At 36.4% G+C, this 17,442-nt stretch overlaps 1 protein-coding gene across 3 annotated transcripts in view; it reads left to right on the forward strand.

The window, feature by feature from the left end:
• LOC106464290 (dual oxidase 2-like) overlaps positions 1-17,442 on the forward strand; it is an 82,118-nt gene that overhangs the window by 2,413 nt on the left and 62,263 nt on the right. For 2 of the 3 annotated variants that reach the window (XM_013924417.2, XM_022391987.1), the window contains exons 2-4: positions 569-712; positions 3,549-3,704; positions 15,487-15,677. In XM_013924417.2, the coding sequence (XP_013779871.1) occupies positions 569-712; positions 3,549-3,704; positions 15,487-15,677 (491 nt within the window). The remainder of the gene's footprint in view (positions 1-568; positions 713-3,548; positions 3,705-15,486; positions 15,678-17,442) is intronic. The other variant, XM_022391988.1, reaches the window with a different exon arrangement.

A 17,442-nucleotide genomic window follows, 5' to 3' on the forward strand; every position in this document is an offset into this window, starting at 1 on the left:
TGTGTCGCTAAAGTTTCTTCGGAAAGAATTTTTACGGAAAAATTAACTAACGACCAGAGACGTAACAATACTAAAAAAGAGAGCGTCTGGCAAACACTCGGACATTCGCGGGATTCCCCGATAATTCTAGAAACTCCAGCGCGCATGCACCTAGCATCACGCGACTTCCGCTGTCGTAACAGTATATTCGTTTATGGGGTACCCCGGGGCTAGGAGTAACCGGTCATGTGCTTAATAAGCGTAATGCAATAGTCCCTCGTGAGGTCAAAGTTAAGTAGTAATATTGTCTTCATTATAACATTCAATGGCCGCAAGTCTCCAAGTAATTCTCTTATTTTCGTTTTTAAAAAACTTTCAGTGACTCATATTTCACAAGCTTTCGAACTTTTTATCGTAAATTCAAAATTTACTTTTTTTAAATAAATCTGTATATTTGTAGACAAAGTTTTAACAGTCTTATATTTAGATATTACGGTGTAATTCATATCCCTCTACAAAATCATTCTTTCTGTTTCAGAGACAAATGGATATTGTCAAAATTCGATAATTTACTTTTATATTTTTACAGTAGATGCCAAAAACCCGAATATTTTTAGTATTGCGATTAGATGGATGCTGCGATTACGTGGCTACATCACGAACCCAACAGTCGAATACGAAAGTTACGATGGCTGGTTTAACAACCGTGCTCTACCCCATCTTGGGGCCACAAGTGAGTTATCAGGATTATTTGATACTTGAATAAAACCTGACCATATTTATTCATCAAATATTCAGAACTCAAATAAATGTTTAACTCCACCTTTCTCGAAAGAAAGAAAAACGACCTGCTTTAAAATTTAGTTTTACTTTGAGCATTACTTTACTACATAATACATTACAATTTCACAGAAACACGAGGTGGAAATGAAATAATGAATGATTTAAAGTTTCGTCTGATTGAGCAAGAATAAATAAACTTAGTATTATGTAAAATGGAAAAGCATGTTCATCAATACTCAAATTCTTGACGTGTAATTTTTAATATGATGAAACATCGTGTTAGGCCTAAGAGTTTTATTTTGTTATATACTTAGTGAGTCTCTAATATCAATTGCACTCTATATATTTATAAAGCGAACATGTTAAGTGTATTATTTGTATGTCAAACATCATTGTTCGTGAGACTTTTTTTTTCTCAAGTTAAAGAACGCTCTTCCGGGGTTTGGTCTGCAGCTACCAAAATCATTCCTCTATATAAAGATATTAAATTGTATATGTTTTAGCAGAGCCAGTGGTGTAGTGCTAAATAAAGAAGTGTGGGAACGCGTTTTGAAAGTGTTACTATGATTAGTATTTATTTCGTCATCAATACATAAAAACACATATTTCAGAAATAGTAACTATAAATTGTAATTTACTTTAGAAGCACGAACCTTATCATTACGAAAAAGAGGTCTAGGCTGTTAATCAACCATGTGACAACTCTCATGTTCATTAGCTTCACGACCTTCTAATTCAAAACTGGAAACCAGGCGACTATGTACACAAATGCCTTAAGAGTTATCGTTCAGTAACACACATGAACAAGAGTAGCCAAGTCCAGGGAATTCACTGTGGACCAAGCTTGGAAGTTCTGTTAATGTGTTATCCAGGAATTCAAAAGTTCAAGGTGAGATAAATTAATTTTTTACTGTAACGTTTTGAAATGTAGAACCGTCGTTTGCATTCAGAAGAACTGCATGGGATGACTTTTCAACACCCGATTAAAATATTCAGATCTGATGGAATACGGCGTCCATGGTTGTCTAGAAAGTCTCTGTATGCTGTGGTCGTTTTTGAAAATGGCAATATGAAACGTTTACAAAGGGACTCTATTTCCTTTTCTCCAAAACCTGGATTTATCTCTCCTGGCCACTCATTGACTTCTAAGGTACGGAGCTCAGAAATTATGTTTGGAATAGAATTAGAAGTGCCTGGCTGTGACCCAGTTGATGCATGAGAATAAGTTGGTGTGAATAACCATTGTTTCATATTGTTTATGATACTGGTTAAAAAATTGACCATGAATGATTGAAACATTTTTGTTGTTATCTGTCGTGTTATTACTGAAACTTCATTTCCTTAATTGCATTGTCTGCTTCTAAGGCCTTTTTACCCTTATGTTCTATCATTGCTTCTAAAAACCGCATGCTGCGACAAATTAACTTGTCTGTATAAACTATAGTAATATCCCTTTTCTGTAAGGCTTCTAAAGTAATTAACAAGTTAGAAACGTTAGCTAAATCAAAACAGGCCGTATTTATATTAATGGAAGCTAAGCATTTATTGGTTACTGTTTTAGTATGGTTAAATAGGATCTTCATAAGTTCTTATACATATTTACACCTATACCACTAAATCAGGGGAGGTAACTAACATTCAAATACCTAACAAGTTTATTGGATTGGATCAGACTTTGTCTACAGCCATATCGTAAATATTTTCTCTCACTTTTATATAGTACTTTAAACAATGCTTGTTGCAATCATTGTACTACAAACAAGCCGATAAACTCTACCCAACTGTGTTTTCGAGGCCGAGAAAAGTCTAATGCCAAGAGTGGCGATTCATTGCTTTATTTTCCGAAGGTTTCTACTTCAGCGGCTGAGAGTAAAATAAACATATGAAATAGGTGTGAAAAGTAGAAATTCTCATGAGATTTACTCTGGAAATTCGTGGTCCATACTCAAAAGTCCCGACAGTACTATTTACTTTGTTTCGTCGAGTTCCTAAGTCAGTTGCTAACTTTTCTGTAGTTATTATATTTATGTGTCAAAAAGTGAGAAGTATAAACTCTGACCATAAGTTGTGTGGAACTTTGTGATCAATATTAACAAGTCAGTTGCTAACTGATCAATATTAACAAGTCAGTTGCTAACAATATAATAACTACAGAAAATATGTGTCAACAAGTGAGAAGTATAAACTCTGACCATAAGTTGTGTGGAACTTTGTGATCAATATTAACAGAACTACACATTTTATTTTGCAATCTTTTCTTTCATTATACTTTGATAAGTTGCCTACAACCTGGATGAAAGAGTTAGTGATTCTTTCTTCTAGGGGTAGGCAAAACTTCACGAGGCTTGAGATTTGTAAGGTCGAATTCGTTTGAAATAGTGAGGGAACGGTGTTCCGGCTAAAAAAAAAGTTAAGGGAATGCCGTTCCCACGCGTTCCTACACCACTGAGCAGAGCCGCTCTTGTTGCAATATGAAAATAACGCCACAGGTTGACTGTACATACAGTTTACGGTGTGATGAAAGTAACCATATTTCATACAAAAGACTGTACATATAGCTAACAGTGTGGTGAAAGTAACCTCAATTCGTACAGCATGACAAAGGTAACCACATTTCATACAGGTTATTTTACTCATAGTTTATGTTATCCTTGCTGATCGAACATTTGTTTCTGAAATTTAAGTTTCTCTTTATAACTTTAGAAAACATTACTTTGAAACGTACGTGATTAACCTTTATGTGTGTGTGTGTGATTGACCTTTTTTTTATTGAATTACCACAACAGGCAGCCCAGTTATTCGACTACTAGGGACAGGGTATGCTCTTAAACAGCCATCAGACACTACTCGGCCAACTAGTAGTTTAGTTGGTAAAACGTTGGAATATATACTTTACCAGAAAAGTGTTACTAGCGGAAGGAATATTCTGTTTCTTTATTTCGGTAAGTGATTCACTTTGGTAGAATGTTAGTGAGAACGAGATTGCTATCAAACTTGAACTTCTTGTAAAGGTATATAGACAAACAGATATGATAACGTAAAATTTCTTGGTTATACCCTCTAGGTTATTACTTTTAGATCCTAAACTGTACCAGTTTCAGTGATTGAACATATATGTGTTAAAGATTTATTTTCTTTTTCACCAGAGGTGAAACTTGAAAAGAGAATCAGTGACGTAGAGGCCTAATGCAATCTTTGATTGGCCGTACCCTCTGCTGTGGACTGCAGTTTTGTTGTGTAATATCGAACAATGAATTCGACGAAATGTCAAAACATTATTCACATACCTAAATGGGGTCACATCTCAGAATTGCTGCCTAACACTACCAGAATTTTCGTGTGCTTGCATTTTCAATTTTTCTAAGAACTTAGCTTGAAACGCTATGGATGCAACAGCGATTGCAAAACAACCAATATGCTTTATCTTATCATATACATATAAGGTTATCTGATGATATATAAATTATTTGAAAATTCAGCAATAGTTGTTGATACACTAACAAAAAATTAATACGATACTAAGAATACGTACTATTATCACTACGAAAAGGCATAAACCATTATCAGAAAATACTGTTCCCCACGTCTTTTATCCCACTGGAATGAAATTAGACATTTGATGATAAGTCATATGGTTTGAAATGCGAATAGTCACACATTGTCTTGTGAGTTGTCACTTTGAAGTAATTCAGGGTTAGTTTTCAGTTCTCAAATTTGTTTATGAGAAGACTGTTAGATGTTTCATTCACGTGGAGAATATCTGGGAGAGTCAAAGCTCATTCTAATTGGCTGTTGCATACAAGGTTCCTTAGCAGAATGTCGATCCACTTCCAAGCTAGCAGTATACAGTTACTTGACCACTTAGTAGACCAATCATCATCCACAACTCAAGTTCATACGGATTCGCTACAGTTTTTGTGCACCTACTGTGAGACTGAATGAGATGTTCGTAGCCCCACTGGTTTTCAAGTTTCTGCACAGCCAGCTAGAAACAGACCTCACAAAACGTCTCGACTACAATGGTGTCCAGATTACCTCCAATACAACAATGAGATGTGGAGTAATATTCTTATAACAAATGAGTTTCCTTTATCCTGCAACCAAACAACAATCTTTAGCCATAATTTGCTGGTGCAACTGTCTCTGAATTCAACCTGACTGATGACAACACCCACCCACTCTGTACTAAATCGGCATATTCCTTGAAGACATGAATGGTCTGCACATTCACCAAAGTTCAGTCCCATCGATCGTGCATGAGATAACCTTAGGAGACACTTTGAATTCTGTCAAGTGACTCCAAACATTAAATATGTTTTAGAAACAACTATTTCAGATGTGTAGCCGAGGATACCTCAGGACCTTATCAACACTTTAAACATGCATCATTGGTCACTCTACTCTTGCTGTTGGCTGAGGATACCTCAGGACCTTATCAACACTTTAAACATGCATCATTGGTTCACTCTACTCTTGCTGTTGGCTGAGGATACCTCGGGGCCTTATCAACACTTTAAACATGCACCATCAGTCCACTCTATTCTTGCTGTTGGCTGAAGATACCTCAGGACCTTATCAACACTTTAAACATGAATCATTGGTTCACTCTACTCTTGCTGTTGGCTGAGGATACCTCGGGGCCTTATGAACACTTTAAACATGCACCATCAGTCCACTCTATTCTTGCTGTTCTTGGTGACTTTACTCCTGTAGTAAGTAAAACATATTTCGTGTTTCCTCTTCTTGTTTTAAATGACTGGCCGAGATGCTGATGACAACTTCTTGGTTTGGCTGAGCTTCCTGTAGTTAGAACGATTACTTGATTATGAGATCATTGACTTAAAAAACTGGTATTCCTTGCCTTCCAAGCTCTCAAACAGTATTTCACGGTAAAATGTAAGTGGTATTCCTTGCCTTCCAAGCTCTCAAACAGTATTTCACGGTAAAATGTAAGTGGTATTCCTTGCCTTCCAAGCTCTCACACAGTATTTCACGGTAAAATGTAAGTGGTATTCCTTGCCTTCCAAGCTATCACACAGTATTTCACGGTAAAATGTAAGTGGTATTCCTTGCCTTCCAAGCTCTCACACAGTATTTCACGGTAAAATTTAAAGTGGTATTCCTTGCCTTCCAAGCTTTAAAAATGTCTACTTTCAGTTTCTGCAAACATTTTGTCAAAACATTCCTACATATCCCTCATAAATGGTATTGAAAATTATAATACTGAACTTAAAATCAAAATATTCCCATAGCAACTGCCCTAGCAACGGAATTCATGGCAATTAAGAATATTTGTGGTGATAATTTCCTAAATTGTTTGACACAAACTTAATGCATAATAAAGTGGCTGGTCTTAAAAGACTACAACGATGCTGAAACTGTTGGCTATTGTTGTTTGTTATTAAGCACAAAGCTACACAAAGGGCTATCTGTGCTCTGCCCACCACGGGTAACGAAATCCGGTTTCAATCAGTCTAAGTCCGCAGACATTCCGCTGTGCCACTTTTCTGGCTACTACGTCCACTCCTTTATCTTTTGCAAGTTAAATCCGTCATCTTATAGTTTTATTTACTACCAAAAAATTTAAAGAGTTGGGTGTATTTTCTTTCATTCTAACTGAAGAAATTTCAATGGCAAATAAGAATGTCTGAAGAAGAAAACGAATGTTCCATAGGAAACAGCATATTTACAAGTCAATGCCTAAATGTAGAAGAACTGAGCCACATACCACTTCAGTGGCAGGGAATATACCAAAACATGGGCGGTAAACTGTTACACCCTAACTATAAGAGGTCTGTAACTGGAGGGTTGATTTGTAGTGTTGAAAATAAATACTTTTTTTTTCATTATTTTGTGATAGTCTGACATTTGGGGTGAGAGGTTCATGCTTTGCCTCTCTTCGTAAGCTTTAAATTGATGTATAAATAGATATTCTGAATGGGTCCGGCATGGCGAGGTGGTTAGGGCGCTTAATTCGCAATCTACGGGTTGCGGGTTCGAATTCCCGTCCCACCAAACATGCTTGCCCTTTCAGCCGTAGGGGGCGTTATAATTACGGTCAGTCCCACTATTCGTTGGTAAAAGAGTAGCCCAAGAGTTGGCGGTGGATGGTGATGACTAGCTGCCTTCCTTCTAGTTTTTCACTGCTAAATTCAAGTTCATCAAAGTTTTAGGTCCTTAGTTTGTCCTAGAGTCTAAAACTAGTAATGCATACATCAGTGGGCTGTAAACACCTTAATAGGACATTGCGGACACTAATTACTTTCAAGTTCATCAAAGTTTTAGGTCCTTAGTTTGTCCTAGAGTCTAAAACTAGTAATGCATACATCAGTGGGCTGTAAACACATTAATAGGACATTGCGGACACTTGTTACTTTCAAGTTCATCAAAGTTTGAGGTCCTTAGTTTGTCCTAGAGTTTAATTCAAGTTCATCAAAGTTTTAGGTCCTTAGTTTGTCCTAGAGTCTAAAACTAGTAATGCATACATCAATGGGCTGTAAACACATTAATAGGACATTGCGGACACTTGTTACTTTCAAGTTCATCAAAGTTTGAGGTCCATAGTTTGTCCTAGAGTCTAAAACTAGTAATGCATACATCAATGGGCTGTAAACACCTTAATAGGACATTGCGGACACTAATTACTTTCAAGTTCATCAAAGTTTGAGATCCTTAGTTTGTCCTAGAGTTTAAAACTACTAATGCATACATCAGTGGACTGTAAACACCTTGATAGAGCATTACGGACACTTACTTTCTGAGCTATAGAACAATTTTCAATAGTGAGGTATTTGTATGACAAGTAGTGGAGTAGTAGTAGAGTTTACGTGATGACCACCTGCTCCTCGCAAGACTCGTACGTCCAGTGCCCATAGTTGTAATGACGGAACTGTGTGTGTGTGATCGCTAGGATTTATAATGCGTCTGAAGGCCTAAAGGACATTGCCAACTTTAACTTTAATCTCCAAGCCATTTTTATGGTTATCGTTTGCAGAATATTTTGATGTCAAAACCACCTGAACGTGTGTGTTAGTGCGAAGTTCTATTGATCTAAATACAATATTGATCTAAATACAATATTCTATTGTTGATCTGAACAATATTCTATTGATCTAAATACAATATTGCGTAGTAATTAATATTAACTTCTGTTCAAAGCAGCGACACTATAAATACAAAAAACCTGGTAGTGAGTATAGCTAATTAAGTACAATTTCCTTACGTTATTACTAATGCAGATTAGAATGCATTGTTTCATCAATTGGGTGTCCTCGCTGTTAACAGTATTTTCGGCCGTAAACCTAATAATACTTCAAGAGGTTCGGCCATGTTAGGAGATTTAGGATAGCCCCAAAATCCGTATAATAAGCTCTATAATAAAAGTATATAAATAATAATATAAATTAAAATAATTACGTTAAAGATACATTAAACATTATATCCAATATTATTAATGAAAATAAAAATAAAGAAATAACAGAGTATACTTTACTTACGGAACAAAATAACACTAGCTGTTAACTTCGAGAACTGTCCTTGATTTAATGCTCAGTATTTGTTGAATTCAACTGTACAAACCCCGCCCAGCCAGTAGCCGAACTATCATGACATTATATTCCCATTTGCATTCAATCCATTCACGCCAGAAAAGAAAACTAGACAAAATTTAATGAAACAAGCACTTTTCCATAAAGATTCATAGCTATACCTGATTCATATTCTGTAATGAAAAAAGTTTGTTTGTTTGTTCGTAGTTAAGCACAAAGCTACATAATGGGTTAGCTGTGCTCTCCCACCACGGGTATCGAAACCCAATTTCTATCGTTGAAAGTCTGCAGGCATGCCGCTGTGCCAATGGGGGGGGGCGCTGAAAAAACATAAAAGAACGAAACTCCCTCACTCCACATTGGGAGCCACATATACTCGTGTTTACTGGCTACGTAAATATTGTTGATCTGAATATCTGATTTATGTCGTAACAGACAGTCGAATATTAATCTTTTTGAAAGGAATTTTAGTTGAAAAGTCTCAGTATGATTGAATTCTTCTGGCGATTATTCATATGAGTACAAGAGAAGGGGTCGAGTATATCGGGTCATAGATGGCAGCACGCTACGGTTCCCCAGATATCGTGATAGGCCTGTTTACCATAATAACATTGTGTGAACTGGAAGCATCTGATGATACTATTGGAGAGTACACTAGCACTCTCTATGTAAGGATGGCACGGACGCCCGTATTAACCCATTGACTGCTGATTCGCCATTTAGATTACGGTCCGCTTCGGGTTGTTGAATTCGAGTGTGCTGTATACAGTTTATGACTCGTACGTTTAAAACATCTGCAGTCAAAGGGTTAAAGAAATTTTAAAGTCATCTGGATTTTCTTCTCTACAGGTCATCAGAAGGTAACATGAAGAGCTACCTAGCACAGTCGCTCTATCTCAGGTGTATCTGCCGCTTTTCAGGTATCCAGAGCATCACAAGATCGAAAACCAGCAAATATCCAAAACCGAGATTTTTTATTTTCGTACATTATCGTCTTTCTTCAACAGGCCTAGTGCCTAACTAATTCTAGCAGTAACTATAATTTTATCATCATTTGATAGGGCAAAACAGTGTTAGCTTTCTTACAGAAATCTGGTGTTCCTTTCAAAAAAAAAGAAGCTTAAGAACAGGGTAAAACAGAATTACCAGCCAATAATAGATAAACATTAGATTACTGTAACGTGTAGAATACTCAATGGTTTGTCTTTAGGGTGCCAACCTAAAGTTGGGACAGCTTAGTCTGCTATGTGATCATTAGCCAGATCAAGTGATATGTCCACTCCCATCCCTATCTTGTTTGCTTCCTTTTTTCAAGTTCAGTAGTCAGCTCTACATAGCTTTTTTATTTAACTATAATTTTTTCCCTAATACAATTGTAGAATGTATGACGATATGTTATGTTGACATAAAAGTATAGTGCTATATATTTGTATGATTATATATATATATATACGTATTTGGTGTTGCATACTCCTATGGATGTTACACAAAATCATTCATGAATGTGTTGTATAACACGAATGAATCAATTACACAGAGAACACTGTTAAGCAGCGCACTAATGAAATTAAAGGATTTCATCTTAATGTTAAGGTTTTGATCTATGGATTTAACCGTGATTACTGACCTGTGAACATCATTTGAAGATTCAGTGTAAATATTTTCATTAATGCTGGTAAGAGAACGGTTTCTGTCTCGACACTGAAATATTTGACAGGTGACGGATATTTTGTTCAAGTGATGAGAATAACAAGAAAGTAATAGGTGAGCTTACACTACACTTAGGGTTAAACACGGTCTTACCCAATATTTTCACTAATAATTATGAATGATGTTTTCGACTGGATCCAAATATTTAAGAACGTGTGAAATTGTGTGTAGATAGTTTGTTAGTTTGTTTTAAAGCTACACAATGGAATGTCTGTGCTCTGCCCATCGCAGATATCGAAACCCAATATTTAGTCTCCGGGGGCCTGTAGATAGTAAAATTAACCTACAGTAGCTTATATATCATCCCAAATGTAAACTTCTTATGCCCAGTGTTTTATTTGGTTATTAGTTTCAGATTGAAATGTTTTTTTAGACATGCGATTTTACTGAATATTTTATTAACATTTGTTTCAGTACAAAGTGAAAAACATACAGTTTGCACTATCGTACGTTTTAACGACAACGCTACACAGGTGTCACCTTTTCCTTCCGGCCCTATAGCACAGAAATATCACATACACTAGACTCCTTTCAAATACAAGGTCAGTACAAGCCAGAGTGACTTCAAAGAAACATACCTCAAATGTCTGACCACTGGTGTCCTTTGTATAGGGCCGGAAGGAAAAGGTGACACCTGTGTAGCGTTGCTTTGAAGTCACTCTGGTTTGTACTGACCTTGTATCTGAAAAGAGTCTAGTGTATGTGATATTTCTGTGCTAAAGGACACCAGTGGTCAGACATTTGAGGCTGGTGCTTGTATAGTAGCTAGCCAGTTTCAGTTTTTTGTGTAGGAACCAGTGCTTACACCTTGACCTCTTTTCTTACCCAATGGACCCGGGCTCCGTTCCTAGAGATAGTGGCAAAAAGGAATGTGGGCGGGTTCCAGCTAGTTGTGATAACATGATAGCAAAGACAACACTGGCCAGCTGTATGCTGGTCAAGTGAGTAACCCTAGCAACATCTGGTGAAGCCTATAGGAATGACTAGAGTAGATAGTAGTTAGTAATTGTGACCAGGCTTTAACACTTCTTGCTGATCGTCTGACCAGTAAGAATCAAATTAATCACACATCAGTCCTGACTTTTGGTTGAGCGTGGTTGACTCTTTTGGTTATCGTATCGTAGTCCGAACTTTGCAGAAGTTTTGTGTACATTAATTCCGCTCCCTGATCACCCGCCTTCTCTCATAGAATATCACATTTTGTTTGATGTCAAAAAAGTACCGAAAACTCTGGAAATTTTTCTCTAGCACACTGCAGTTGACATAGAGCCTAGGGATAAGAATATTCTGATGGCAGGATTCTCCTATAAGTTGGCTTCATATGACGCTGCTCACGGTCTTACCTGGAGTGTAGAGAACCAGAGACTTTGCCCTCGGCTACGGGATCACTTACGAAGACATCGCACGTGGGTGCGACGCGCTAGGTATTTTCTTTTTCCTTTCGTCATAAGATATATTATACAAAATTATCATTCTTAAAATTTTATGCAAATATTTTTCATCCCAAAAACTTTACCCTTCTTTACTTTGTTTTTTTCAAAGAAAACCTTTTATCATTCTTCATCACATAAGTTTAAAAATATATATATATCACCCTTGCAGTTTTGTGCATATAACACATAATCTTTAGTCATCAGTAACTTCAAATAGTTGAGATCTTGATAATGTCTGGTTTGGCTCCCCAGTGGCACAGCGGTATGTCTGCGGACTTACAACGCCAGAATCCGGGTTTCGATACCCGTGGTGGGCAGAGCACAGATAGCCCATTGTGTAGCTTTGTGCTTAATTACAAACAAACAAACTTTCATTTTGTTTGTTACTAAGCACAAAGCTATACGATGGGTTATCTGTGCTCTGCCCACCACGGGTATCGAAACCCGATTTCTAGCGGTATAAGTCCGCAGACATACCGCTGTGACACTGGGGGGCGTTTTACTTTCATTATCAATAGTAAGATGTGAATTCTTTAAGTGGTTTTGCTATACTGATTGGCTCATATTTATACATTTAAATTTTACACACACACACACATATATATATATATATATATTGTCATATCATATACATCATTGTTAAAGGGTATTTTCTTACGTATAGTGATGTTTTATTTCTGTTAATTTATTATTGTTTATTTGTTTTAGAGCAAAGCCACACTGTAATATATGATGTGTACACCGCGGGGAATCAAACCCCGGATTTTAGTGTTGTTAGTCCGTAAACCTACCGCTGTCCCACCGGGGGACAATTTACTATTGTTTGTTTGTTTTAGAGCAAAGCCACACTGTAATATATGATGTGTACACCGCGGGGAATCAAACCCCGGATTTTAGTGTTGTTAGTCCGTAAACCTACCGCTGTCCCACCGGGGGACAATTTACTATTGTTTGTTTGTTTTAGAGCAAAGCCACACTGTAATATATGATGTGTACACCGCGGGGAATCAAACCCCGGATTTTAGTGTTATAAGTCCGTAAACCTACCGCTGTCCCACAGGAGAACAATTTTTTATTATTTTCATTAAGAATTACACTATGTTAAAGTTTATACCGAAGCGTTTTTGTTTTTTTATCTTTTTTTAAAATGATCGATTTTGTACAATTATTGTTTTTTTTTAATACGAACTTATATCAAATTATGTTTTATGAATTTGACAGTCACGGATGATGATGCTTATTAAAGGCCTCGTTTCTTGTATCTTGAACTATTGATTCTATATTAAAATGTTTTATCGTTGTGTTATATTTTAATTTAATGCAGGGTATTATTGGTTATTGTGTTCGAGAAAATTAATGTTGACAGCATTAATTGTTTAGCTCCCAAATGGCTCGTCCCCCTGTAGAACAGCGGTATGTCTATGGATTTACAACGTAAAATCAGGGGTTCGATTCCCCTCGGTGGACACGGCAGATAGCCCGATTTGGCTTTGCTTTAAAAAAACATGCACATCTAAATGGTTCAGCGGTAAATTTGAAGACCTATAACGCTAAACAACGGGTTTCAATATCTGTGGTGGGCTCAGCACAGCTAACCTATTGTGTAGCTTTGTGCTTAATGACAAACTTACAAATATATTAATTGTTTAATTGTGGTTAAAGGTTTTTGTTATCAGTAGCATTATTGCAATTCTGTATCTTTGTAAAGAGGGACCTGGCATGACCCCGTTGGTTATGGCACTCGACTCGCAATCTGCAGGTTCAAATCTCGTCATCGAACATTCTCGTCCTTTCAGCCGAGAGGGCGTTATAATGTGATGGTCAATCATGCTGTTCGTTGGTAGAAGAGTGGCCCAAGAATTGGTAGTTGGTGGCGTTGACTAACTACCTTTCATTTTGTCTATCACTCCAAAATTAAGGACGGCCTGGTAAGTCAGGCGATACTTTGAAGTTGTATCCGTCCATGTGTCCGTCGTATTTTGTATATTGTTGTTATACTCTCTCAATCTTATTGATAATTTACTCAGAATTCCACTCTTCTTGGGATGCCTTCAAATTTGGCCAGGTCTGTTTTTTTTGGGGGGGAGGGGGCAGCGTTTTCTAGTCCCTGCGTGCCTGTTGATGTTTGTTGGTGTTGGTGCTTAATAAAAATTACTTTGTTTAATCATTGTGGGTTTTTTTTTCTTCAAATCCGCCAGAGTCAGAAAATTCAGATTTGCTATTGTATAACATTTCCTGACGTTTCTCTAGCTATTGTGATTACTGTTCTTATCTGAACAGGAAAACATTATATCTGGAAGTACCATACTCCATCTTGAAGTGAGATACTATGACATAAAAATATACAGCAATCTCGACGTACTTCATTTACGGCCTAGACTGAAAAGCTAATCATTTGTATTTCAGGTTACATGACGAATATTCATAAGAATGAGGAGACATGGTTGACTTTATATCAATTATTTTGCCTTTTCTTAACTTTTTTTTTTTTACGAATAACCGTTCTAAGATAGAGTAAACGGAAGGCAGCTAGTCAACAACGCTCGGCGTCAGTACTTGTACTACTGTAATCCAGTAATTAGATTTGGTTCTCACTACTGTAATCCAGTAATTAGATTTGTTTCTCACTACTGTAGCCCAGTAATTATATTTGGTTCTCACTACTGCAGCCCAGTAATTAGATTTGGTTCTCACTATTGTAATCCAGTAATTAGATTTGTTTCTCACTATTCTAATCCAGTAATTAGATTTGGTTCTCACTATTGTAATCCAGTAATTAGATTTGTTTCTCACTACTGTAGCCCAGTAATTATATTTGGTTCTCACTACTGCAGCCCAGTAATTAGATCTGGTTCTCACTATTGTAATCCAGTAATTAGATTTGTTTCTCACTATTCTAATCCAGTAATTAAATTTGTTTCTCACTATTGTAATCCAGTAATTAGTTTTGGTTCTCACTACTGCAGTCCAGTAATTAGATTTGGTTCTCACTACTGTAGTCCAGTAATTGGATTTGGTTCTCACTGCTGTAGCCCAGTAATTAGATGTGGTTCTCACTACTGTAGCCCAGTAATTAGATTTGGTTCTCACTGCTGTAGCCCAGTAATTAGATGTGGTTCTCACTACTGTAGCCCAGTAATTGGATTTGGTTCTCACAATTGTAATCCAAGTAATTAGATTTGTTTCTTATGCATACATGGCCCTCAAGTGCAGAGCGCGATTTTGCGACAGTGGCACGCGAACCATGGACTCTCAGAAAACGAAAACGAATGAACAGGCTTGTAACATTTAACGGGTATCAGACTGGGATCTAACTGCCTTACTCCTTCAACAATGGTTAGAATTTGACTTCCTCCGACCATACCACGAGCAGAAGATTACAGCAACTGTATATTACCACTGACAAATAGTGAAGACTCTTTATTTCAAATACAAACTGAAAATCAGGGGTTCAGTGATGCTTAGAGCGCAAACTGTAAATAAGATATGGATTGCGCGACGTTTCAGCTCAGTACAGTAAAAAATATGTTATGAATTACTTTACCTTGTTTAAATGTTCCGTATAGTCTGAATATCAAGACTTACTGTGAAGAACACACAAAATATATCAAAACGTTGTTGTTGTTGGTTATGTCCACCTCACAATGCTGAATTTACACCCTGGTGGGAAAAAAAAGATATATTTCAAGACAATAATGTAACAACTGACGACCATCCTATTAAGTTTTAGATTGATTCAAAAACATAACATGGCAAATACTTCAGTAATCAATTTTGGTCAACATAATAACTATATTTTATACAAGTTAAGGATCTTTGGGGTTGAGCTTTAACTTGACATTCGCAACCATATTTCTTTGTTGATATCCATGAGCCAATACTTCTCAAGACGCTTTTATCCTATAGCCATGCGACTAATATTTGATGGTAATCATAATAAAAGGGTCATTCAGCGTAATTGTAGTTGCAGACAAGATCTGTACATTTATGTTTCTTTGTAACCCAAAACTGATTTGATTTTTTTTTCATCTTAGGCAAACTAGTGATGGAAGAAATAATAAATATGAAAAAGCCAGAATGTCCTGTTGAATATTTTGGTATTTTAGAGCCAGACGATAGCAGTGAGAACGAAGAAAATGATACGTACAACAAAAAACGGATTCAGTACTCTCGATCACTTTGTAAAGAAAACTCTGACATTTCACCAAGCAACCCTCGACACAGGGTAGGTTTGCTACACATTTGGAACTTTACGTAAATAGCAGGAAGTGTAATTAAACTATCTATTTTACATTATACAATTTTATGTGATTGTGACACCTGCCTACATGCACGACGTTTATATTTTTCGGTCATTTAAGGAATAAAAATGCGTTTGCAGTTTTATGGCAGTAGTGATGTATGACGAATTGAAAAACTTGAAATCTTACGATATTTCCTGAATCTTTACATTATGCAACTTCTACTGTACTTCTAGCTTCCTCCTTTAGCGGAAATTGTTACTCATAATGGCTGTAGCTGCGTAGCTGTCTGCTCGATTACTTTCTAGGTTTTTATGGAACGGATTATAATTCTAAATAAGATCATAATAAAAAAAATATTTGGCTTTCTTCATGCTTTGCCTTTTATGGTGTTTATGTTATCGTTTTCTTTATGCTTTATCTTTCACAACTATTCATGTAAAAAACATTTCGATTATCTAATTATTAACGACTAAATTAATTTTGAGTCTTATCAAGACATTTCTTAGCCTTATATATATATATATATATGTAATCCATGCTTTATTCCTATGCTTAGCCCTGTATCGTACAATCTTCTTTTTTGGTTATTGTATATTTATCGCTTATTTCCCTGCAAAATCAGTTCTTTGTAGATATTACTTTGGGCCAACTTTTTTGTTTCTACCCTTGGTAATATTTGTCTTCTCTTCCGCTAGAAATGGTTATTTTTTTGTATACTTCACATTTCCCTGCAAAATCAGTTCTTTGTAGATATTATTTTGGGCCAACTTTTTTGTTTTCTACCCTTGGTAATATTTATCTTCTCTTCCGCTAGAAATGGTTATTTTTTGTATACTTCACATTCTTTGATGGTTTCATAAATTTTATTTACTTTCATTTGTGCCCTCATTGATCTGTATATTCCGTCTTAGAATCAATTCGGGTTTTTATTCTGACCTCCAGCCTGGTCACCTCGTTACCTGTAGTTCAAAGATCATAAGAAAAATCTCGGAATACATCCAGAAAGCATCCCTCAATGGGTCAGCCTTTGGTTTAAGAATGCTAAAATTAGGGGTTCGAGTCTTCGATGAGGAAAAAGTGCAGATAGCTCTTTATGTAGCTTTACATTAAGAAGACAACAACTTTCAGGTGCTAAAGCCAAATTTAAACATTTTAATATAGTACATAGTGATCACGATTATCATAACAATATTACAAAAACAAACTCCCTAATCACGTAGTGGTCAAATTTTCTTAAGTTACGTGTATAGGTTAGAATTACTTCTCCGAAGTTCCGTTTCTTGATTTACTAAATAAGCACATTTTAACCGTGTATAGTACGTGTATAGTACATAATTGTATAATTATGCTAGAAAAACAACAACAAAAAAACACAGAAAGAGACTTGAAAAGTTTTATCACAATATGTTAAAATAAACGAGATATACTACTGATTAAATGTAGGTAATTTTCTGTCTTGAGATACTCTTAAATAGTGAACCGTTTAAATATTATGAAGCAATTGGTTTAATAATTTAAGTACACAAAAAATTGTCTTTCAAAATTTGTGGTGCATACTGGAGGGATTTACACAATTGAATAAAAAAACGACCTTTATACTCGAGATAGGCCCGGCATGGCCAGGTGGTTAAGGCACTCGACTTGCAATCTTCGGGTCGTGGGTTCGAATCCCCGTCCCACCAAACATGCTCGCCCTTTCAGCCGTGGGGGCGTTATAATGTGACGGTTAATCCCACTATTCGTTAG

Source organism: Limulus polyphemus, unplaced genomic scaffold (assembly GCF_000517525.1).
Source record: "Limulus polyphemus unplaced genomic scaffold, Limulus_polyphemus-2.1.2 Scaffold1610, whole genome shotgun sequence".
Lineage (NCBI taxonomy): Eukaryota > Metazoa > Arthropoda > Merostomata > Xiphosura > Limulidae > Limulus > Limulus polyphemus.